Source organism: Mobula birostris, chromosome 20, assembly GCF_030028105.1.
Source record: "Mobula birostris isolate sMobBir1 chromosome 20, sMobBir1.hap1, whole genome shotgun sequence".
In the NCBI taxonomy this organism is placed as follows: domain Eukaryota; kingdom Metazoa; phylum Chordata; class Chondrichthyes; order Myliobatiformes; family Myliobatidae; genus Mobula; species Mobula birostris.
Window position 1 is genome coordinate 20,173,321 of NC_092389.1, and position 24,731 is coordinate 20,198,051.

At 37.8% G+C, this 24,731-nt stretch overlaps 1 protein-coding gene and 1 long non-coding RNA gene across 6 annotated transcripts in view; one reads left to right on the forward strand and one right to left on the reverse strand.

Annotated features, from left to right (window-relative positions):
* LOC140185099 (uncharacterized) overlaps nt 1–22,128 on the forward strand; it is a 118,006-nt gene extending 95,878 nt beyond the window's left edge. Inside the window, exons 3-5 of the long non-coding RNA XR_011882499.1 lie at nt 15,165–15,346; nt 15,468–15,611; nt 21,737–22,128. This is a non-coding gene — a long non-coding RNA (uncharacterized lncRNA). The remainder of the gene's footprint in view (nt 1–15,164; nt 15,347–15,467; nt 15,612–21,736) is intronic.
* opcml (opioid binding protein/cell adhesion molecule-like) overlaps nt 2,633–24,731 on the reverse strand; it is a 1,007,280-nt gene continuing 985,181 nt past the window's right edge. The window contains exons 7-9 of one of the 5 annotated variants that reach the window (XM_072238353.1): nt 20,364–20,399; nt 8,932–9,017; nt 2,633–3,755 (exon numbers count right to left, since the gene is read on the reverse strand). In XM_072238353.1, coding sequence (XP_072094454.1) covers nt 3,708–3,755; nt 8,932–9,017; nt 20,364–20,399 — 170 coding nt within the window. In that variant the 3' untranslated portion in view covers nt 2,633–3,707. Of the gene's footprint in view, nt 3,756–8,931; nt 9,018–9,460; nt 9,497–20,363; nt 20,400–24,731 lie in introns of all 5 variants that reach the window. The other 4 variants (XM_072238352.1, XM_072238355.1, XM_072238354.1 and 1 more) reach the window with 4 other exon arrangements.

Below are 24,731 nucleotides of genomic sequence, written 5' to 3' on the forward strand. Positions count from 1 at the left end.
TAAAGTACTTTCAATGTACACATTCATTGATTATGGATCCCAACAATCTCATGGATTTATTGGTTTGGGATTGTCAGGCCTAACGATATCTCCACAGCAGAGGTAGAGATAAATCAGGTGGATTTAAGAATGTTTAGCTTTGTTCTCTGTAAGATCTTGCTAGCTTTTCCAAATATAACCAAGGATAAACCTTAACCAAGTCAGAACACATCAGCTGGAAAGAACCCAACAGCCTTCCAACTAAATCAAACAGTTAAAGCCTGTTCTATTGTTCATAAAAGACTTGGCATTTTTTAGACCTACAGTCTGTGTTCTTGTTCTTGCATGCAAACTTAAAAGACGGCTGATGAAAATAGTTTTGAACATGATCAATAATAACACTGATTCTCTACCGGACCAACAAGCTTTGTGCAATTTTGAAGCTTCAGAACTACAGCTTATAAGTATGCATTTCAATGTGTGTCATATTTGAAAAAAAAGATAAAGGACATCACTTCAAAGAACATTGTACAAAAGTGAGAGGAATTTATGGTTACTAAACTCAGGCCATCAATAAGAGAAAAGTAAGTCCAATAAAAGCATTTGTCTTCCGGTATAAAGGCAGTTACTTCTTGCATGCACCCTAACACCTTATCATTTCACAATAGTGAGTGTACAAGGGATTTTTGCTTCCTTTTAGTAAAATGTATACAATTGTGCTACAAGAGATATTGTGGAGGCAGAAAAAGAATATCATGCTTAAGCATCTGAAAACTGATCTGCACCTATTCCTTCGGGTAATCAACAAACTAACTGTTCAGTAAAAGTGGATGACAGTGTTGAAATTTGCCAGAAGTTAAATATTATGATGACAGTAAATGTATCATAGGGTGTGATATATCTGCAAATATATTCTTTAAAGTTGTGAGATCTGAATCCCTTACATGCTGCTGTAAGGCAATTTTGGGAGGTATAACTTTTGATTAAACAGTGTCTGGTTAACTAACAACTCTCAGTGTTCAGTGTACAAATCTCATTCATTGCAAAGTCACTCGATATCTGTACAGCTGGCATTTAGCTTGCAGTCTTTGCTAGGGCAGGTAGGCTAAGTTTAGGGTGACTTTGAAAACAGGAAGAGCAGAAGGTTAACTTACCACCAAAGGAAATTCTGCTCTGTTTATTTATGCCTCCTCTTACTCCACCTTGCAGGCACAATATGCCTCATGTACTTTGATCCGATTGTATTTCACAGAATTCAGCACTGTGCCCTGCTCGGTTGCTGCAAAAAGCCATTTAATATGTGACAGAAATATGACAGTGGTCAGAAAGTCAAAGAAAATCCTTCATCCTGAAAGAATTGAAACAAGTGATATCATAGAACAATAGAGGTTATATGTTGGATTATTCAAGGTATTTTCATGGCACTGAAATAACAATATTAGCCAAATCTACATTGTTATTTTAAATAGTAATTTTTAATATACTTCATCATTTCTGTGCAGAGTCTGTAATTTTGCTCTTACCGCCTCAAGATAATTTAAGCTTTAAGCACAGCAAAGGTTGATTGTGTGAGACCATGCATTCAATCTGCTCACCTACGAGCTCAGCAAAGGTGTGTGAGGGATTAAAATCTGGTTCATAAAATTTAAATTGATCCTTTATATTACTTTCATTATTAAGTTTAGAATATATTGATATAATTTCCAACATATATTGGTTTTTGACTTCTGAAGCAAGCTCCCCACTTCACAGCTAACATTTTAAAATTGGGAAGATTTGCAGTGCAGTGCAAAGCAGTCATAATTGGCTCATAATGAGTCAACAGTTCCAGGAAGAAACTTCTGTGACATCACCTGGACCTGATGTAATTCAGCGACTAGTTCTCAGCCAAGGCATCAATTACTATCTCAGTAAACTGCTTCCTGCCTGGAAGGCTGCAAGGGGCTACTGCGTTCTTTTCAAGTACATATTTGAATATTTTGACGTTTAATTCCAACACAATCAACAGTTTCGTATTATTCAACTGAAAAGTATGTACACTAAAGCAAATACTGGATTATATCAGTACACCCTTTATTTCTGTGTTACCTACCATCTCCCACTAATGCCATACCTCCCACTTGTGGGAAAAATATATTTTCCCCTGGTCTACAATATGCCAAGTGGCTCAATTGCATAATAACACTTCAAAGGAACAAAATTTCAGCGTTTTATGTTCTACTCGGCCCAGAATTGTAGTCATATTTTGAGAAAAATTATTGCCTAAAATATTATCATCACAGTAGTACTAAACATGCTACATAGCAAAAAATGCATCTTGTACTCTGCTTTCAGAATTTGGTTTTGTTGACTGAAATAGAACTGAATTTCCTATGCAGAGTAGAGGTGCAAAGTGGTGTGTTTAGTGCTAATGATAGGATCAATTTTTAGGTATGTGTTTACTATGTGATCCAAACAATCATCTCCTGCCTGAGGCTAGCTGAGTGCAGCAATTGATCGTACTTGTCAACTCTACAAACTGAGATCTCTCAATTTGAATTAAATGAAACGTGAACATTCGTATCTTGAAATTAAAATAACTGCAAACATCTGAAGTGCAAAGTCTAACATTACCTCCAAGATTATTCCAACTATCTTCTGCAACAAAGAAATTAGAACAAAATCTCACGTAGCCAGAAAGTTTTTAAACGGGTACCATTGTTTACATTTAATTTCTCATTGAAATGCATCATGCCAACAAAATAAAAGGGATACTGCAGCTTTAAGCAATCACATGGCTTCCCTTTTCATAAACTAGTAACACAGAAACTTGGTAACACCAATAGTACAGAATGCTGGAAAGGCCTTCCCTGGATGAATTTCAAATGGCATCATTCTCATGACTGGTTAAACAATTCTGGCCAAGTTCCACTACAGCACAGGAAAAGCCTTCACCAGGTTTTGTAAGTATATTGGACTCAGTGCAGAAATATAGTTATGTGCACACATAATACACAATCAAATGGAAAGTGAGGAATTATATATTTACTTGAACGTACATGACAGATACAATTGTATTAGTTTCCACAATTAATATATTATGGTGATAGTCAACATGGGCCTAAACGTTAGTGAGATATATTTCTGAAATAGAATTGTTCTAAGATAAAGATCCTTAAACTTTAATGTAAAACTGCCCCTTTTATTATAAGTTTGCAGCTTATTTGCTAAATGTTTGCTCAGCTAGCCAATGGGCTACAGTCCACCTGTTAATTAGCCAATGGTCTACAGGCATATTACATTATTTACTGGTAGTCTACAAATAGTATACAGGTAATTTATATTATCCACCCAGTAAAACCACAGACAGCTTTACATACGTGAGGGAAAGGTACCTGCATAAATAAACATCATTAAAAGCATAACATATGTAAACACTACATCAGCTAAACATGGAGGGTTAAAAATTGGAAAATCAACAGTAACCGAACTAACAGTTCTGACAGCAAATATGCACCAGCGCCCTGCAGCCAACAGAGGGGAAATATCAGTATGGACTCACAAAAAACAAATACTTGTCAGCACAGAACCTATACGCGATGTTTTATAGCCTGTGCACAACCTGTGCAGGGCAAAGTTTATTTGTTCTGTTCTGGTTAGAGGCAGTGCGCTGTTTAATGGTGGCATGCCACGTCAAAATTTGAAGAGGAAGTGGACGAAGAGTATCACCAGTAGCCATAGTGATGGAGTCATTCCTGCAGGTGCACGGTTATTCCCATCAAGCACTGCTCCAGGACCTGTGGGTTGACAAGCACATATTACCAGCTTAGTGACATGCACCAGCTTTTGAATCTCACAGTGATGTAGACTGTCGCTCACTCTGACCTGAAATACCTCTGAAAGGTGCTTGAAACCTTTAAAGTCACTGCATGCTAAGGAACAGTGGGACAGAAATTCATCCTTAGTCACAAGTCTAAACTCACGCTGCAATGGCAGGTGTTGAATCTGCTTCCAAACAGCAAGCTTAACAAATGCTTTTGGAAATGTAGTTGTATCTCAGTACTGCCCAGATGGTCTGTCGGTCGTATTTCCTTTAACTTCTGGAAAAATAATTGATGTTCTACATTTCTCTGTGTATTTAATTTTTACTATATTTTGGAGTTTAGTTTTGCTGGCAAATTTCAGATCAAAATATTTCAAAGGAGGAGGAGGTAGCTTGTGGTATGGTTTACATTGTGGCATGCTCCAGTTCTATTGGATCCCATCTGTTCTCTTACAATAATCCCACAGCTTCATTTACTTACTGCAACGCACATGCAATGACCTGTCCTGAGGCCTTCTATCATGAAACAGGGTGGACCTCTAGGTCAGATTCGTCCTGAGATGGTATAACCTGAAACCCTGCCCTGTTGGCTTTTGATACCTTGTAGTTGTCAAAAGCTGATTTCACTGCATTGTGATAATCAGTGACATCAAGAACATGGATTAAATAATACAAACAACAGGAATTCTGCAGATGCTGGAAATTCAAGCAACACACATCAAAGTTGCTGGTGAACGCAGCAGGCCAGGCAGCATCTCTAGGAAGAGGTACAGTCTGGTGAAAATAAAGCGGTGGGGGCTAGGGAACTTAAAATCATTGAAAAGTTTAAGAGCGTGAGAAGTGTCACGAACATAGGTAGGAAGGGATTGAACAAGGGGGGATAAAACCGTGTCGAGGTATGCAGAAACGAGTTCGGTGGGGCAGAAGCAAGCTGAGACAATAGGTGTGCCAGGACAGGCAGGTTTGTGGATCTTGGGTAGGAGGTAGAAACGGGAAGTGCGAGGTGTGGGAACTATAAGGTTGGTAGCAGTGGATGGGAGATCCCCTGAGCGGATAAAATCGGTGATGGTGTGGGAGACAACGGCCTGGTGCTCCTTAGTGGGGTCACGATCGAGAGGTAAATAAGAGGAGGTATCTGCGAGTTGTTGCTGTGCCTCGGCAAGGTAGAGGTCAGTGCGCCAGACTACAACAGCACCCCCTTATCGGCGGGTTTAATAATAAGGTTAGGATTAGTGCGGAGGGAGTGGAGAGCAGAGCGTTCCGAAGGAGTGAGGTTGGAATGGGGACAAGGTGCGGTGAAGTGGAGACAGTTGATGTCCCGTCGGCAGTTAGCGATAAAGAGATCCAGAGCAGGCAGAAGACCAGAGCGGGGCGCCCATGAAGAAGAGGAGGGTTGTAGACGGGAGAAGGGGTCATCGGTGGGGGTGGAAGAGTCCTTGCCGAAGAAGTAGGCTCGGAGACGGAGACGGCGGAAGAAGAGTTCCGCATCATGGCGAACGCGGAACTCGCTGAGGTGTGGGCGAAGGGGGACAAACATGAGGCCCTTACTGAGGACAGAGCGTTCTGCCTCCGACAGTTGAAGGTCGGAGGGGATGGTAAAGACCCGGCACGGATGAGAGCTGGGATCAGAGGGGGGAGGGGGGAGGCTGGGGGTGTCAATGGAGAGGGGAGGGTTGGGGTGAGAGGAAGATGGAGCCTTTGAGGACCCAGGAGCTGATGATGGGATCTGAAGGAGACGGGATTGTACCTCTTCCTAGAGATGCTGCCTGGCCTGCTGCATTCACCAGCAACTTTGATGTGTGTTGATTAAATAATATATTTTGGTTATGATATCTCTTAATTAACTATGGCATCACCCACAATTTTAGTTACTATTTATTTGTTTTTTTTCCAATTTGTCGGCTTATATTCTTGTTTTTATTTTACCATTAATTGACATATATAAATTATATTTCATCAATATTGTTCATGCTCCATTAATGTTAATGTTATTAATATTTCAAATGAATGGGGCCACACTGAGTACCATCAATGGCTGAAGTAATGTTGAAGGGGCGAATGAGAAGCACATCCAGCTGCTCAGCTCATTACCTTCCCGAGCAGTCACTCAGCACTGCAGTGCTGCAGGAGGTCGGACGTGCCAGCACTTGACCTTCAACAATCCCATACTCTGCAGTGTGCAGATGCAGAAGTTCAAGGCATGCCAAGCAACAGAAGATGGATAGGTGATGGCTCCACCAGAATGCTGCCAATAATGAAACACAATTTATTCCATTTTGTATTTAAATACAAAATGAAAACTTAATACTTTGTGGAGGATTATGGGTGGGACAGTTCTCCAAACTGATTGGAACAGTATCCAATGAACAAGCAACTGCTTGATCTAAAAAAGATAATTGAGTCAGCTGTGTGGAAATTCATTCCTGGTTATTAGAACTAAATGCAGCAGATCTACAAGTTATCTCCATTGAAATCAATGGAATGGATGTTGGATGCAGAGACTAAGTTAATGTGACTACATGGTGCACTTAGCACTAGACAAGGGAATTCTAAGTAAGGACCCTGAAGAATAAAATGATTGCTTTGCTACAAGCTGGATAATGCAATCATTCTGTATTCTCTGCTGAAATTATCTCCAAAAATAACCTTCTTCAGAAACCAGACACTGATCTCAGAAGGCCTCCTCATACTTTTATATCAGATGTTTACTAATTAATTGGCGGTAAATCATTTTCAATCAACAGTATATTCCCTTTTCCAGTAACAAGTAGTGACAGCTAATTAGCAATCAATGATATTAAATACTATTCTTAAGGCAGACTCTATTTGATAGGACTTCCCCCTCATTGTGAACTCCTACCAATTATTGTAGGACACAACAATTGTAGGCCGTATCTCGGGTAATGATGAGTTTGAGTACAGAGAGAAAATTAAGAACTTGGTGGCATGGTGCGAAGACAATAACCTATCCCTCAACATCAGCAAGACAAAGGAATTGGTTGTTGACTTCAGAAGGAGTAGCAGACGACACGACCCAATTTACATCGGCAGTGCGCAAGTGGAACAGGTCAAAAGCCTTAATTTCCGCAGGGTCAATATGACAAATGATCTGACTTGGTCCAACCAAGCAGAGTTCACTGCCAAGAAGGCCCACCAGCGCCTTTACTTCCTGAGAAAACTAAAGAAATTTGGCCCATCCCCTAAAACCCTCACTAATTTTTATAGATGCACTGTAGAAAGCATTCTTCTAGGGTGCATCACAACCTGGTATGGAAGTTGTCCTGTCCAAGACCGGAAGAAGCTGCAGAAGATCGTGAACACAGCCCAGCACATCACACAAACCAATCTTCCGTCCGTGGACTCACTTTACACCGCACGCTGTCGGAGCAGTGCTGCCAGGATAATCAAGGACACGACCCACCCAGCCAACACACTTTTCATCCCTCTTCCCTCCGGGAGAAGGCTCAGGAGCTTGAAGACTCATATGGCCAGATTTGGGAACAGCTTCTTTCCAACTGTGATAAGACTGCTGAACGGATTCTGACCCGGATCTGGGCCGTACCCTCCAAATATCCGGACCTGCCTCTCGGCTTTTTTGCACTACCTTACTTCCCATTTTTCTATTTTCTATTTATGATTTATAATTTAAATTTTTAATATTTACTAATTTTAACTATTTTTAAGATTTAATATTTGTAATCCAGGGAGTGTGAAGCGCAGAATCAAATATCGCTGTGATGATTGTACGTTCTAGTACCAATTGTTTGGCGACAATAAAGTATCAAGTATTAGGTCATGTGTTGAGAGTTGTTTAAGAGAAGGTTTTTAAAGGAAAACTGTGACTTTTATATGATCTGGCAGCTAAAAGAATGAAGGGCCAGTTTAATTAATTAAGTGTCACCCATGCAAAATCTTTAATGCACCCTCAGAAGTCTTTCAGTGACGACATTTTCATCTTTACTGTCAATACTGAGAGACTATGAAAATTCTGTCATTGTGTAAAACGTATCTTTACCGTACCATCAGAATGATAGCTTAACATATTGATAAAATGCATAGCACTTCCAGCCACAATGTTACCTTCACATACTACCCTTAAAACACAGAATTTCTATTTTATTGATAGGATATGAAGGGAAAAAGTATGAGTTACCTCATGTCATAAGACTGTCAAGATCTGCCAATGTCAAGGTTATTTAACTTTAAGTGATAATCACAAGGATATGGCTACACTGTGGTAACAATGGGTACAAATGCATATGGCGTTCATGTAAAATTCCCTTCTCTGCTGTTAGAGCAGCAATATCCATACATTCAAATGAAAACAGTAAATAAATTTTCAATATCTGTTTTTTGCTATAATTGTAGAAGGAGAATCAATTAAGCATTTGAGCCTATTACCCCACAGTTAAATTTTAAAAGCCAACATCTGTTATTCCACAATGGCGTAGCAATTGCTGGAGCAGTTCAACTTGTGGCAAACACAGTGAATAGGAATTTTGGCCTTGGCCTTAAAGTTGTTGCACTTTTTCAACACAAGTTGCTAGAAATGCAAACTGATAACATTGCAACAAGTCAAAGGACTGCTCAGTAGCACTTGAGCTTTGGCTTCAATGGACTATCATCTTATTCAATACAATCTGAGGACAAAAACAGAAGAGAAGCCACAGAAAATGATGGGAGAGGAATTAAATGGAGTGTTAAAAGCAAATAAGATTAGATTAGAATATGAGGACACGCAGTCCTCTTTTATTGCCATTTAGTAATGCTTGCATTAAGAAATGAAGGTAATGAAAGAAAATCTGTTAAAAAGGAGGATAAAAGAAACAATAAAGTAAAAATATATAATAAATACTGCAAATTTCCTTCACACTCAGTATGTTTACTGAGGATTTTGTGCAGCAAATGATGGAGTAAGGCAAATTATTCAGCAGCTTGTGATGATTCACAACTTATGACATCACTCAGTCAAAACAGGTTGCTTGGGATATGATGGTGGGCGGGTCAGTCATGCATTAATAATGAACAAGCCATTACTTTTCCAGCAATTTCTCAACCATAAACTCTATAACATGTTCTTATATATCCAATAAGCTTTAAATTAAATTATCCTCTCACATAACATCTGAAAAAAAATCATTTTGACTAACCAAATCATGCCTGGCAAGATCAGTCCTCTCCAAAATCATTAGAAAATCTTGATTGATCTTACCAGGAATTTGGCCATAATTCTTTTCTATGAAGAAACACAATTTCAAAAAGCTCTATATCACAATGATTATTTTAAGTATTTGAGCAAAGTCTGAAATGGTCCAATGCTACTGATGAAAACTTTAAACACATACAATACATGCACAAGTTTACAATGCATTCAAGTACAGCAAACTAAATGACTAAACCAGGTCACTACAACTCTGCTAATTGGACTAGATGAATGGAAACACTACAAAGCAACAGACATTTTAAAGGGATTTCCATATTGGGAATTAATTAATGGAGCAAATTTACTTAGAAGCTTTCAAGAGGCAACAACTGTAGACCAATTTATTTTGTTAATGCGTTAATTTATTTGCTAGAACACCAGCATCTAGTTTAGTATTCTTAGATCTCACAGACTGTTAAGTTGTAGTGCAGTTATAATTTGGTTCATGCATTTTTAACTTCTTTCATTTTACAAACCTTTCCAATTTGCAAGAATTGTGGAAGTTTTCTCTTCTAAAAAAAATTGAAGAAAGCAAAAAGCTTATGATAAACAATTAAAATGTAAACTAAGTTGCAACAAGAGTGTGGGGGTAACTTCAATACAAGATTTCAGTATTAGTCATATGACACTGGATGAGATATCCAGAGCTAAATACATGCATTCAAAAATCGAAGGTCCAGTGCTATGAAAAGTGCTTTTGGAGGTACCCAAGTGAATAATTTAATGTGTTATAGACAAAACAAGAGCAATCAATCCCATTTTCCTTACAGTAATGGCAACCCAAAATGAAACAAGAGCAGACATCCGACCATCAACTCAACTGGATGGTTGACAATGATGAATTTATTGCTGGGTGACTATACCAAGCAATTGCAGGCAACTTAGTTGTAGCCTTTATCTAAGGAACAGTGCATGGAATGTCCAGTCCTACATGTTTAACTGGCAATACACTGCATGGTCATTATAGGATTCAGTTGAATTCACAAGTTAGCAAGGTAATTGATTGTGGGGATAATTGGTTTACAAATATTGAACACCAGAGAAAGTTCTCTCCACCCTTTTTGAAGTGCCTAGTTAAGACTGTTTCCTATGCCTTTCGCAGAAGAGGTGCGGACAAAACTCACAGCAGTATCTGCAAATCTTATTATTTCACTTAAGAATAGGGAGATATTTTACAAGGTAAGAAGTTTAGAAACAACTCTGTTAACCATTCAGCCTATGGGCTTCCCTTTCTCATGCATGAGCTATTCCACCAAATGTGCTATCAAAGTGAATGGCTGTTTACTATTGCTTGAAAATAAATTTCCGCTGGAAGCGGGTCTGAAAGTCTTGTGCCACACTGTGAGTTCTGACTGCTCAGGACTGATATAATGATGTCTAAAGAACTGGATATTCAATTCAAGAAGCATGTATCACTTCAGGCTGCAGACAGAATGAATAGTTGTCAACAGAAAAAGTTGATTGCAAATTGTTCAAAATAGTTAAAAATGTTAATGATTAGTTCACAAAAAGATTATTCATATTGAAGTATACGTTTTTAAACAACAACAAATCATAAAAAAGGATGTTTGCAACAATATCAATGTAAAAGATGAAAAAAGCAATGCTTGAATTAATGTAGATGGTTTTGCAAGAACTGTTACTTAAAATGTCTGATTCTTTATTTATTATATCTTTCCCTCTCTAGACAGCATGTAGTTAAACTCCCAACTATCATGACTGACAGTTTCAAACTTTCATCAGCAAAATTCTTTATCTAACTTTGAACAAACTGCACTGCAGGTGCTATTCATCTCCTTCTGAGTTTGCACCAACTTCATTTTCTTTAATGGAAAAAAACACAGATGAATGATTAAATGAAATACTTACCTAAAACAACATGAATTTCTTCATAAATAAAATTGAATTGAATGTTTGCCATACATAAAAACACAACTTTTTCTTGCATCGTGCACCCATTCCATCCTAAATCAATGTAACCTCCATTTTTCCATGGACTCCTGCAGTGTGAACCGCTATTATGCTTAAAATATTAGACTGGTTATGTTGGATACCTGCTGCTAACTGGATGTAACGACAGTAGACTCCTGGAGTTCCAGTACAAGTCTTTACCAAGCCCAGAACGATTGATAGCTGTTAGATTTTACGGGTTCCTTTGCTCAAAATGATTTAGGTATGTTATTATTTTTTAAGGTCTGCCTTTTAGTATTCAGAATTGCATTAGTGCCATGTGGTATTAAGGGTAATGGTTCCTTTCACCATTAGAACCTATGGTCTAAGCTTATGCAAAGGCTTTCATCTGAATGAACGGTATAATAGACTACATGAATTTGAGCCAGTTTCAATTAACTTCATGGTGTCGCTAGAACACAAAACCCCACTGAAAATTTAACTCAGAGATACTGTATTAGGGAATTAAGAAAAAAAAAATCATTGACCTGTAGCTGCTTACACCTTTTAGTGAAAGAGTATAGTATTAGAGGTGAACACAAATCAACATTCATGCTGGGATGTGATTTTAAAAACTGTATTGAAAGACAGATCTCCTCATCGTGAACAAGCACATAGAATCCTAAGCTACTGCAAGTAATGTAAGGATTTGCCTCAGGTTTTAGGTGTTCTGGGTTATCCTAGTAAAACAGACAATGAAATGCGGCACTGTCATTTTAAACCACAACATTTCTCAGGCAACAATAATTATTAGCAAATATGCTTGATTTTAGGAAGTGCTGACTTTGAGATAAAGGCATTCTTTTATCCAAGGATTACATTTACTTTTTATTTGAGGGAATCACTTAAGGACATTATGTTATATGACTGTCTCAGATCTAATAAGGGATATTCATATAAATGTCCTTTTGCTGCCATATAGACTGTAATGAATGAAGTAGATGCAATTGAAGAAAATTTTTAGCAAATGTAAATAAAATTATATAGCAATTTAATGATAAAATTCAACATTCAAAGATAATATTACAAGAACCTAAATGTACAATGCCCTGAGAAAAGTTCATAACACAAAATTTTCTTTTAAGTCAAGTCAAATTTAGAATCATTCTGCAACACAAAGTTTTAAATTGCATTAAATAGCATTATTAAAACTACATTAAACATTAGATTTTGATCAAAGAGTTGTTTCTTTAGGTAGCTGACTTTAATTCAGTAGGCTAAGTTTCACCTCATCAACTAATTGTGTGATATTTTTGATATGTTGTAAAGCTGCTTTATATATTGTCCCCACTTTCCTGATGATATGGACATACAGGGAGTAGGGGAGAAGAGTTAACTGACTTGGAAGAATGAAAAATGGAAAATGATATCTTATGAGCCACAGAGTCCTACATCACAGAAACAGGTTTATTGGTGCTCAATGTCTATGCTGACGATTAGTATTAATCTATACTAATCCAATTAACCAATACTTTGGTCCATATCCTTTTATACCTTGGCAAATAAGGTTCTTGTCTGGATATATTTTAACTGCTGGGAGACTACCTGCTTGCACCACCTTCTCACATAGATTACAACCACCCTACGAGTGAACCATCCTCAAATCCCTTGAAAGCCACTTATTCTTGCCAATGTCTCAGTCATGGGAAACATCTACACTATTTATGTTCTTAACAATTTTGCATTCCTTTGTTTGGTCCTCTCCTATTCCAACAAAAGCACTCGGCCTATCCAATTGCTCCTCATAATGAAATATTCCATACCAAGCAGCACCTTGGAGAATCTCCTCTGCACCTACTCCAGTGTATTCACATCTTTCCTATAGTGTAGCAACCAGAGCTGCACACAATACTCCAGCTGTGGATAAACCAAAGTTTCTTAAAGTTGTACCACAATTTCCATACTCTTATATTTTATACCCTGGCCAATGAAGGCCAACATCCAGGATGCATGCTTTACCTGTGCTGTCACCTTTAGGAATCCACGGACTTATACACCAAGGTCCCTCTGTTCCTTAATACTTCTTAAGGGCCATGCCATTTAACAGTACATGTCCTACTCTTATTACTCAAAGTACATAACCTTGCATTTATCAGGATTGAAATCCATCTGCCATTATTCTACTCAACTTGTCAACTGATCTTTATAATTCTGTAACCTAAGTCTATCCTCCTCACTGCCAATAGCACCAATAGTTTTTGTGAAATCTGCAAATTTACTCACATTCCTCCTATATTCATATTCAAATTGTTAATGTACAGGTATATGGGATGGAGTAAGGGTCTGCAACTGACTAATGCTAGAAACTCATCCTACGATTTATGATCTGAAATAATGGCTTATGTTGGGAAAAATCAACCTCTTTTTCAATTCACTACATTAAAGTCAATATATCTGAATTACACAGGTGGAGTTAAATCTCCATCTTTGTTTCATACAGGTTTTGCCCAAGAAACAGGAGGCAGATCTGTCACCCAACTAAATGAAAAAAATGACAACGACCAACTTTATTCAGTTGAGTTTCAACTGGACAAATAGAATTACTGGAGTGAATTACTGGGCACTTAGAGAAGCCTTGGGGTTTTGGAAATGTATTGCTCTCAGATCTATATCAAACTGATTCCAAATGACGTTAATTCAGTTCCTGAATATTTTCTTGACGATTTTTCTTGAGATACCCAAAGATGCAGATAAGTAATAAAAAGGAGAAAAAGTAGAGTACATTTTTTTCTGAACATTTTATGATCATTTGCAGGATCTATGCCTCAGTGAGTTTTCCAGATATTCCCCAGGAACAAGGGCGATATCGCTTGAAAGATATCCTGCAGTCTTTAATTGGGAATGAAAACCCACCGGGCAACTATGGAATCAGACAAAATAAACACATAATGCATGGGTAATCCCCCGAAAATGTACTTTCTATTAGCCAACTGAAATGGTTGCTTTTTCTTGCTTCTGAAATGCATAATTTCCATTGATATGGGAACATGACACACTCAAGTACTGAAAGTGATATTTAGTTATAATTTTTTCTTAATTTTAGCTCAGGGCAGAATAAAAAGAAACAACCTTTTTGATAATGACTGTTAGCAAGAATCTAAATGGAAGATGTGTATAGAGCTCAAAACAGATTAGTAAAGGGCAGAATAAGCACAGGGTCACTTTCTTTGAAATGTCAAAGATCAAATGATTTGGAACCAGAATGATTATTTCAATGGTTGGTTCTGTCGTAGTACAATATATAAAAAAAACAGGGAATGCAAAGAAAGTACCAAGCTGAAAGGAAATGAACTAAAGCAGCTACAAAATATGTATTTCTTAAATGCTGTGGCTCATATTTTCTAAATGTTATTGAAGTATTTTCTGAAATTACTGTTAAACAAGATTCTGAAGCATATTAAAAGTGTACTCCAACTAACTGAAGAGCTGTGTTATCAATAATTCTTGACATCATACACCTGGACTATTCTTTATTGTAAATATCCAATAGAACAATCAACGACTGCCCAAAGTCAAGTTAGGAAATATTGAATCAGTGCTATACATGTCATTATATGTAGGTTCCTACTTACTTGTTTCATTATGAAATTATTTGTATTTCCATAAATGTGTTTATAATAAACATTAGGCTGGACTGGGTCAACACTGTTTGATTTTGTTTTTCTCTTTCTAGTCGGTGTTTTCTCCACACACAATGTATCTGAGCCATTCGCTGAATGGGCATTGAATATTAGTGTAACTGTGGCCATGAAAATGGATTATAATTCTGTATTTGTAATGTACAGACCCTACCTAACAATTATTCAACCATGTCAGCTCTAAATGGAACTTGAACAATCAACCTGATTACAGGTTGTCAAGCATTTCTCTCGAAGTGTCAGCCATTTCCTTTCATCTCTCAGCAGTACAAAATTTGTTATTTTTGAGAGGAGCGAGAAGAAACGCAGGGTTAAGCACACAACATTAAATTCACTGGATAGAACATTCAGGAGCCAATTCATGTCAACACACTGCCATGGAAACTGATCGTAAAGAGACAGTGCTCCTTTCATTGCGATACTTCCACTTTAATACGATGTCAGTCGGCTAAATATAATTTCAGAAAAAATATACTTATAATTCACATAAAATGCAGTTATTTTAATCTTTAGCTAAATAATGGCAATCTAAATTATGTAATTTTAACACAATGGATAAGTTAATGATAGTTATTTGCATTTTCATATTTAGAAATACTACATCTCGGAAATCTAATGTATTAAATACAGAATTTGATATCCTGTGGATTTATGAAAAGGCAAACCTGTCTCTTTTTTGGTAAACTAAAAGAAGAACTTCAGTACCTTTCATCAAAGAAAGTAATCCTATTGTCAAAAGATTTGCAAGATTAAAAGCTTGTGTTCATAGATCAGGTAATAACTTATTCTTTTATCCACCTAATTAACCATTGATATAAGCTAAAGGTATAAAAAATGGAATACAATTATTCTTTAACAAATCAAAGGTTTTGTACTTGCAATTTATCCTTTTTAGGGTCCAGGGAATGGGATGGAGAAACAAAAGGATAAAAATGGTTATATGATTACTCACATGATGAAAATGAAAGAAGATAAAAAGCAGAATGCGCCCAGGCCCCATGAGGTTGACATGATAGACAGAAATGGAACAAAATAACAGGTTAGTTGAACAGCAAAAAAGACACCACCTGAGGTACCACTTTCTGCACTGACAGGGTATCACTACTGCAATTTCTAAGCAAATACTTTTGGCTCTATAAATAGCTATAATATAGCTGAAGTAGTTTGATTATTTCAGTTCATTTTATTTTGATCTGAAGCCAATTGATTCTTTTATCAAGCAAAGTTTCCCTGTACAATGGGATGATCTGGTATAAATCTGTACCAGTATACAATGCAATTAGAATCTGAGTTTCAGACATAAGCTGATGGCAAATATGTCTCTCAGTGAGGAAAAATATTGGGTGCAAGTAAAATCATAATGTTATAATCTATTTCTCTGCAACTAGATCAATTTTGTCTTTGTCAAAGATTTAAAAATGTTCCAGTCGGATTATGGTGCATCATAAAAACTCAAAAAAAAATGAGCTGAAATAGTGGAATTGTGTGTAATCTATTAATGTATGAAAACCTGATACACTCATGAATTACTTTGTCTCTTACCTACTATTGTCTCTGCTAACACAGCAGATAAATGTAGTTGGCATGAACAGAAAATATTTAATTGTCGTATTGCAGCATCTTCTCTCTTCTGAAATATTACCACCTTGAAATACATCCTTTATTGACAATATTAAATGCACTATATAGTTATTACTTCGTGTCACACTCTGTCTCTGAAATTCACTCGATCAACTTCAGTAGAATGAACTTGGAGAAGGAATGTCCAGTGTGTTGGCATAACAATATCGTGCACTTATGAGAATGAGAATGAGAATAACCAATGAGAATGAATTTTGAGTCCACATCAGTTCAACCAGCTGCCTCTGTTTCCACAAAGGAAAGCTGTTGATTTGGATGTATTTTTCATAACTCAATTGTATGAAAAATTGAAAACTTCTTCAAAGAAAGCTAACCTTTCACTTCTGAATCTAATGGAACATCTGCATAAAAATTGGAATTTTGATTAAACTTGGAAAAAAAAAATCACCTCCATCACAGAATCAACAATCTCTTTTGGCAGAAAAGATGATGAAAATGTTAAAATTCTTTATGGTAGTGTTCTGTCTGATTCCTGAAGAATTTTACTTCTTAATAAAATAAAACTTATTAATCTTAATATATTTTCCAGTTTCCCTATTGCACAGGAACAAGATGACAATGCATATCTTTGAAGCTTGTCATTTAATATGGGATATTTTCTCCACATTTTTCATTTTTTTTCTCTGTAAAGCTATAAATATGAATCCTAAATGAAAAAAGTCTGGTCATGACATGCAGTATAATTGAAATGTAATCACCAAGGGTCAAGCAGTGTACTTGCAAGTCATCTTAATTTATGTGGTTAGCTATTTAACTAATTGTTCATCTGATAAAATTATTTTTTTAAAAAATAACTTATTTCATGTTATTCCAAAGAACTTTGGTTAGAATATGGGACAATCTTTGAAGGCATGAAGTACTGGAATGTAGTTGACATGGAGAATGAAACCTTATTGATTTTCTTTTCAACAACTAAAAATGACAACAAAAACCTAATTCCTTTCCTTCACAGAGCCAAATTCTCAAGATGAACAAGGCATTAAGTGAATGGAAATGCAGTTCTAGCAACATAATCTTCCAGTGCAGTGTGCCATTTTTTATATTATCCAGAATAGTATGTTGAATTCATTTTGTCTCATTTACAACACGATTAAAATATTGTCAATAGCTTCATTGGTCTGGGGGAGTCAAAATTAAGTAAAATGATTCGGATTCCTGCTCCTGAAAAATATGTGAGCAGGAAGTGATGATGCCTCCGACACTCATGCCTGCACCACTTCCTGTTATGTGTGGGACTTTAGACTTGGGAGAAGTGCAGCACAGCCATTGGTGCTGAGGGGATAACAAACTTACTGATAACTTGTTTATTTCAAAAGGTTGTTTCATTACTGGAATAGTTACATGAAAAGACTAATTATCTAATAATTGAAGTTGCTCTCACAGAATGACGTAATTGTGCTGGGGAGAATGTAGATGAGATTTACTAGGGTGCTTCCGGGAGTGGAGTATTTCTGACATAAAGAAAGACTAGATAGGCTGAGCTTGTCTTCACTGGGTTGGAGGAGGCTCAGGGGTGACCTGTTGGAGATACATAAAATAGGAGGGGTAAAGATAAGTTAGATCACAGGAATTATTTCCTGAATGTGGGTGTATTTAATATAAAGGACATAGGTTTAACATGAGAGTAACAAGGTGTAAGGGAGATCTGAGGGGAAACCTTTTCACCCGGAGGGTGGATGGAGTCTGGAATGAACAGCCTAAGGCATGTATAACTACAAGAATAAAACTATTCATGCTAGACACACGATAAATCTACACATGACACATGCTCTGCCTGCTCATGCAAACTGATTAAGCACTTGCAGCAGTGTTGTGGGGGTCACTGAGTTGGACTGTCTAACCCCAAATGGATGTTTTCTAAGTTGCATGCAGGTGTGATAGTAAGGAAAGCAAAAGCATTTGAAGTTTATTTAAAGGAAAAGGCTGTGGAGTTTTTCTGCATGTGTCCTGCTTTGGACTATGAATAGTTTTGTTCTAGAGCTTTTTCCCAATTCAATTGAGTTGGGTAGAATGAATGATAAAGTTGATTGCACATGGTCCATGGAGGGAACTGATCAAGGAGTATCATTTCGTTTCAATAGATTATCCTTAAACTGTAAAATGTTCCTGTCTAGGACTGGGGTGGAAGCTTGTCCTTGGTCACATGCACAAAACAAGTGATACAGCAGCAGATTTGCAAATTACTTTGTTCAAAACATGATTCCAATAAAATCAATGGGATTGAGTTTCAGAAAGGAAATGCACATATGATGCACACCCACTGAGAAGAAATTTCTTCTGTAAGATCTTTTAAACTTAATTAATTCCTTCAGAAGCTTGGACTAATAGGTTCATTTTAAGAAACGTGGCAAGAGCTACGTTTGCTCTGATTGGTATCCTAGAATGTTTGTTGCTATGACAACAAAATGGAAATCCACAAGAGAAAGTGGATCCATGCACACAATTACACAATCAAAGCAGCTCTTCTCATAGATAATCACAGTAGTGATCACACCTTGGTGAAATTAAACTCAATAGGAAATTAGCGCACAACTAACGTTAGCATGGCTGAAGTTTCCCTAGCAATAGTCACAGTTCTACTGAAGTCAAGAATTTCTAAGTGCTCATGTTTTGCACAGTTGGAAGAACTTAGAGCTTTTGGAAGCAAACTGCAACTGCTAATGTTTCCTCACAAAATAACCAAGAGCTCGCTATGCAGGAATGGACAAGAAGACATCATCTAAACCCTGTCACTGACATTTTTTGCACACAGCAGTGTTCAAGATAGTGGAATCTGCCTTAGAGTAATGTTTGAGCAGTGATCACTATCCAACCATCAACCTGCAACTCACAGTGACCTGGAGTCACTCCTGACAGAGGAGTTCTGAGGGCCACAACATGGGGGAAGCAAGGGGTATGTCACGATTCAGAGGAATCCACTGTTCCCCCCTCTACACTCCCTCTGTATTTTCCCAGGATAGTCATTTCAGCTGCAGTGGAAGTATGGAAAGTGTTCTTTAATCATTTTGTCACTTCCTAGCGGGCAACGATGTATCAGGTGGCAACCTTGTTTGCAGCTTCCATCGACAGTCACTCGAGTGCTATTGCAACCATAATCTCGGTGCAAAGTACCACTGGCTTGCTTTAAAAGTATTTTTGCCCAATTGTACAGGAGATCCAAGTGTGCTTTGGTACTTTAGGCAGCACAAGACAGTCAATTCCAATTTCTCAGCAACTGTGCAACTCAGGCCAGCTTAGCATAAATCCCTGGCTCAATTTCTTTTTCCTCCCCATTTCTCATGAAGGAATAAATGAAGTCCCAATAAATTTCAATTAATCATAAGTAGCATTTCTAAAATCATTTGTGAAAATAGAGGTTTCGTTCAAGCAATCAGATTAAAGTTTTAAAACAGCCAGTGGAGAAACACTTCACCTAGAAGGCCTCCATGCTTGCTTAATGCAATCTAACTGGGATCACTAGCGATCACAGATTGGGGTTCAATTCTCGTCACTGTCCATAAGGAGTTTTACGTTCGCCCCATTACTGCATAGGTTTCCTCTGCATGCTCCAGTTTCCTCCCACATTCCAAAGACATAAGGTTAGGGTTAGTGAGTTGGTGGCATGCTATATTAGCACCAGGAGTGTGGCAACATCTGCGGGCTGCCCACAGCACATCCTTGGACTATGTTGGCCATTGACACAGAATGACACACTTTACTGTATGTTTCAATATATATGTGATAACTAGAGCTAATCTTTTCTTTAATCTTTCCTATCAACCATAGAGTTTTCATTCCTGGTACAATATGAAAATATTTTGATGTTTCATACTGTTTAAAGGAGGACATGAATACAGTAGATTGCATACACTCTCAGTTGCAGAACAGTTAAATCTGGAACCTATTTGCAGCTATAACACATGGATATGACTTTTATGTGTTAAAGTATCATTATTCCACTCCTCTTGTTGCAAGTAGTAAGGAAAATATTCTTAAGGAAAACTCTCAGTCAAATTATGAGTTGTTGTTGATTCTTTGCTTCTAAACAGCATTAACTTTGCTTGCCAATTAAGTAAAACCCCTGACAGTGCTGAAAGAGGACCCCTTCCCTCATGCAATAGAGAAAAGCTGAGAAGATGCAGCCACAGAAATGACAGTGCTCTATACTGACCTTGAATCTGGGTCGAGCTCGTAGGCTCACTTACTTCTACAACCGGAGAAAATGGTAGGGTGGATTGGAAGAGGGGGAGGAGGAGGTAGGGAGAGAATTGAAGGAAGGAAGGAAAAGAAATCCAAAAAATACAGTTTACATATCCTCACAGTAATGGAATTTAGCAGCAAAGTGAAGCTAGTGACAACACACATGCAATAAAATGAACCTGAAACATAATGAAGATTGTTCATAATGATACATCATGGAATTGAACTGAGAAAAAAGTCATTATTCTAATATGCAGCAAATAGTTAACACCTTTAAACACCAATTATTACTATGTCATTCATATCACACCATTTCACTGACAGGCACTTCTCCCTTGGATGAATACATCTGAATGAGCTCCTGTCCATTCATCTTTATGATTACTATCTTAATACTGGGTAGGACAATAAAATATTGAACAGAAAAGACCTGAAGTTTAACCAGTAGTGCCTTCTTTGCATTCCTCGCAGGGTGCCATTGACACACACACACATACTGCTTGTGAGTGGAGGCAGCATTATTTGCTGACTTTGGCCACAGTATGGAGCCATACAAGATTAGTTCTGGTGGAAGTGTTTGCAGTACCACCGGTTGACACTACATATTTCCATGGATGGTACTTTTGCAAGGTGAAAATCCATCAGCATACACAAATAGTTTTCTGCATATTCTATCTGAAAGAGAACAAAGTATCTGCAAAGAATTCCAACAGCCCCTTTATCAGTCCTCACCCAAAAAGCTGCAGGACTTAGAGAATTCTTCTGCGCATCAGTAAAAGATAACTGAACAAAGATAATGTTATGAAAAGCACCATAGAATCTGCCAGAGTTCTGCTTACTGGCTAATTTTTAATTTCCTGGTGAAGAATAAATGTTAAAACCTTTCTTAGCTTTAATCTCATCAGTACCTAAAGCATTAGCAGTCGGCAAATGGACAGCCTTGTTCCCCATTCATATTTTTCTTGTGTACCCCTGCAGTTTCCGCACTAGTAATGTGCAGAATGTGAAAATTATTTGCAATATCTCAAGGCTTAATCTCACATCAGGATGAAGTTTATAATCTGTTAAATATACCTAAAGGATATTTACTTGTTTATTGTGCTAATCTAAGTCAGCCTAACTTTGTTTTAGTCTTAAATTGTGTTATAATTTATATTTAATTTATGTTTTTCTTGCTGCTTATATGATGCTTTGTGCCTGTGATGCTCCTGCAAGTAAGTTCTTCATTACACCAGTGCATACATGTATTTGTGCTTATGAGAATAAACTTGACTTCGACTTTGGTTTTGAAATAGATTTTCACTAAATTCTTCCATTATCATTTTCTCTTTGTCTTTGTTTCAGAGACATGATGTTCCAGCTTTGAAGGGTGGGAAATAAATTTGTGGTTTAATTTTTGTGCATGAGCCCATCTATGACTTGCATCTTAACAATGCACTATACCATAAGTCTGGACACTGTACCCTGATGGGCTGAAGCCTAGGAGCCTGAAGAAATGTCTAGGAGTTGGAGGACTGTCTGTGTGTGTGAGTGGGATGGAGGGTGGGAGACAGTTAACAGGCTTGTTCTATTATTTGTTGTATTTGCTTCTGTTGTGTTCTGTGTTGTTCTGCCAGGGCATTGTGGGCACGCAATGTTGGCACTGGAATGTGGACTCAGTACATCCGTACTTGCCTTGGTTGTTAAAGCAAATGACGTATTTCATTGTATGCTTCGATGTACATATAGTAAATAAATCTGGGTCTGAATAAGGCCAGCTGATTAAATCTGTTTCCATTTTTAATCAGTCATTATTTAAGGGCAAAGAAATGAATGCAAAAGAAACAGGCACCTTTAAGAAGAAAATGAAGTGGTGCGGGCACTGCAAACACTTGCTCACAATGAACAGGCACAGAGGTATTTGTTTTAAAAGGGCTTTGCTGTCAGCATGAGATATTCAAAAATCTTAAGGGAGATTTTCATAAGCATGACAAAGAGTTTCTCAAATACCTGTACTGCCTTGCCTTAACAGTGAGACTTGTTTAAAAAGATGGTGAATTTGGCATTGGCAAAATGGTATAGGCTTGGTTTCCATCTGAAGAAAAATGGCACTCATTCAGGGAAGGGAGGACATATCTGGTAGTTTAAAAATTGGGCTGTGACTGTACAAGTCTCCAGCAATAGGTGTATTTAAAAAGACCAGCTGAAGACCATAGGTTGGGTTGTTTCCAACTTGTCTTTCTCCTAGAATGAGAAAAGGAAACTGTAGGGTAGGAGGTAAAGGGGACGGAGGGGTGTTGAAGTGGTAGCTAGTAACAGTACATGAATTTAACATGGGGTAAGAATAACATGTCACATCTTCCAGTAGAGACAGCATTATCCCAGGCCATGCTTCCACCCTGCTGCCACCTTGATAATACACCTCTTGCTCCTCAAAGACTACGGCTTACTAAGTATTGGCTTTGACTTCATATGCTATAATGGACAAATATGCAATTTGAATGTCAGCAGTTAACCTGTATTATCAAAATGAGGACAAGTCCAATTTGAGCCTATTCAATTGGGGCAAAAGTAAAAAGAAATGCAGATACTCAAGATGTGAGTTTAAAAAGAAACAGAAAGTGTGGGAATGTAGTCAGCAGCTCAGGCAGCATCTATGGAGAAGGGAAAACAGTCAATATTACAGATCTAGGACTCCGTTTCTCTTTTGACACCTGCTGCCTGATATGCGAAGTGCCTGTGGCATTTTCTGCTTCCTTTAGCTGAGCTGCTGCAGCTGTGCTACGCTGTGCTGATTATTTGAATCTCCAGCCCCAGATGTTTTAAATATCCTCACTGCCATGCACTGCAAAATTTCAATTACAAAGTTATGTTTCCTTCAAACCAAGGTCAACAGAAGATGATGAGGTAGATTTTCTTTTTGATTGAGAGCAGCAATCTTTATGAAAAAGCCTTGGTGATTGTATTTTTCTTTTTAAGAATGAGAATGCTAGATGATCCCTGTATCATTTCATCACATTGCCCTTGGATCTAAATAACATATGTTGCAATGCAATTTGTGTATGGAAACAAATGAAAGGTTTGCAATCATTTTTTCATGAAGACATTACCCTTCAAAATTTCTGTGTCAGATGTACAATGAAATGCAATTCAGCATTACATTTATTGTACGTTGTAATCATTAATTCATGGTTTTGACTTGCATTGGTCTCTAAGAATCCCTTGACAAATTCTTTCAGGATGCTGGAAATAACAATTTTGATTAGGATTATTCCTCAGGGTGCCTCAGTAGTTCAAGCTTTCAGCAGTTAGCACTCCCACATAGAGGGTAGCTCACACTATAACAGGCCAGTTTGACATTCAGACTCACTTACCTCAGCTGTGGAATCTAGGACATTGGATAAAAAGACAGTTAAAAGCAAAATGTTAACTTGGGAGTGGGAATGAGAATAACTGAAGTTCTGGAGATCATTAAGAATAACTTGCTTTTTATTCATATAATAAAAAAATTACAAATATAAACCATACAAAATATTTTTATTCTTATATTTGTAAATAAGGCATCTAATGTTACATTACATTGCTTAAGCACAATTGTCACTCATGTTGCCTCCCCACCCTCCCCAGAGTGGTACACTGATACAATAATTGAGGAGCTTCCTCACCTACATTCGTCACTCCCTCTCCAGCAGAGGAAGAACCCAATACTGTGGTTCTTCCACTGGGAGTCCTTGTGGTTGGTGTACCAACCTTCAGTGCGTCCCTCAGCACATACTCCTACAGCCTGGCGTGTGCCAGTCAGTAGAGTTTCTCTACGGACATCTCAAAGTGCTAGCAGACCAACAAGTTCTGAGCAGACCAAAGGGCATAATTCACCAAGATGATGATCTTCCAGCAGCATTTGATATCTGTCTCTGCGTGTGACCTTAAGAACAGCCCTTAGAGAGTCCTCTGTCATATGACTGCTCAGGATGAACCATGTCACAAGCCCTTGCATCCTTCTCCACACCCTCTTCACAAACCCACAGTCTACAAGGATGTAAGTGACTGTCTCGATCCCTCTACAGTCATCGTGGGGGCAGCGTGCCGTGGGAGTGATGTTCTGAGCATGCGGGAAGGATCTGACCTGGAGGGTCCTCCTCAACACCAGCCAAGCAAGAACTTAGTGCCTGCTGTTGAGATCTAGTAATGAGGCATTCTGCCAAATGGTCTGGGCACTCTGCTCAGGGAACCACCCCACTGCGGCCATTGGGTCCTTCTCTTGCAGTGTCTGCAGAGCGAAACCGGTGACCAATCCTTGATGGACTGGCGGTCAAATCTGTTGGTCTGTCACAACAATTCCAATGAAGGACAGGTCGTG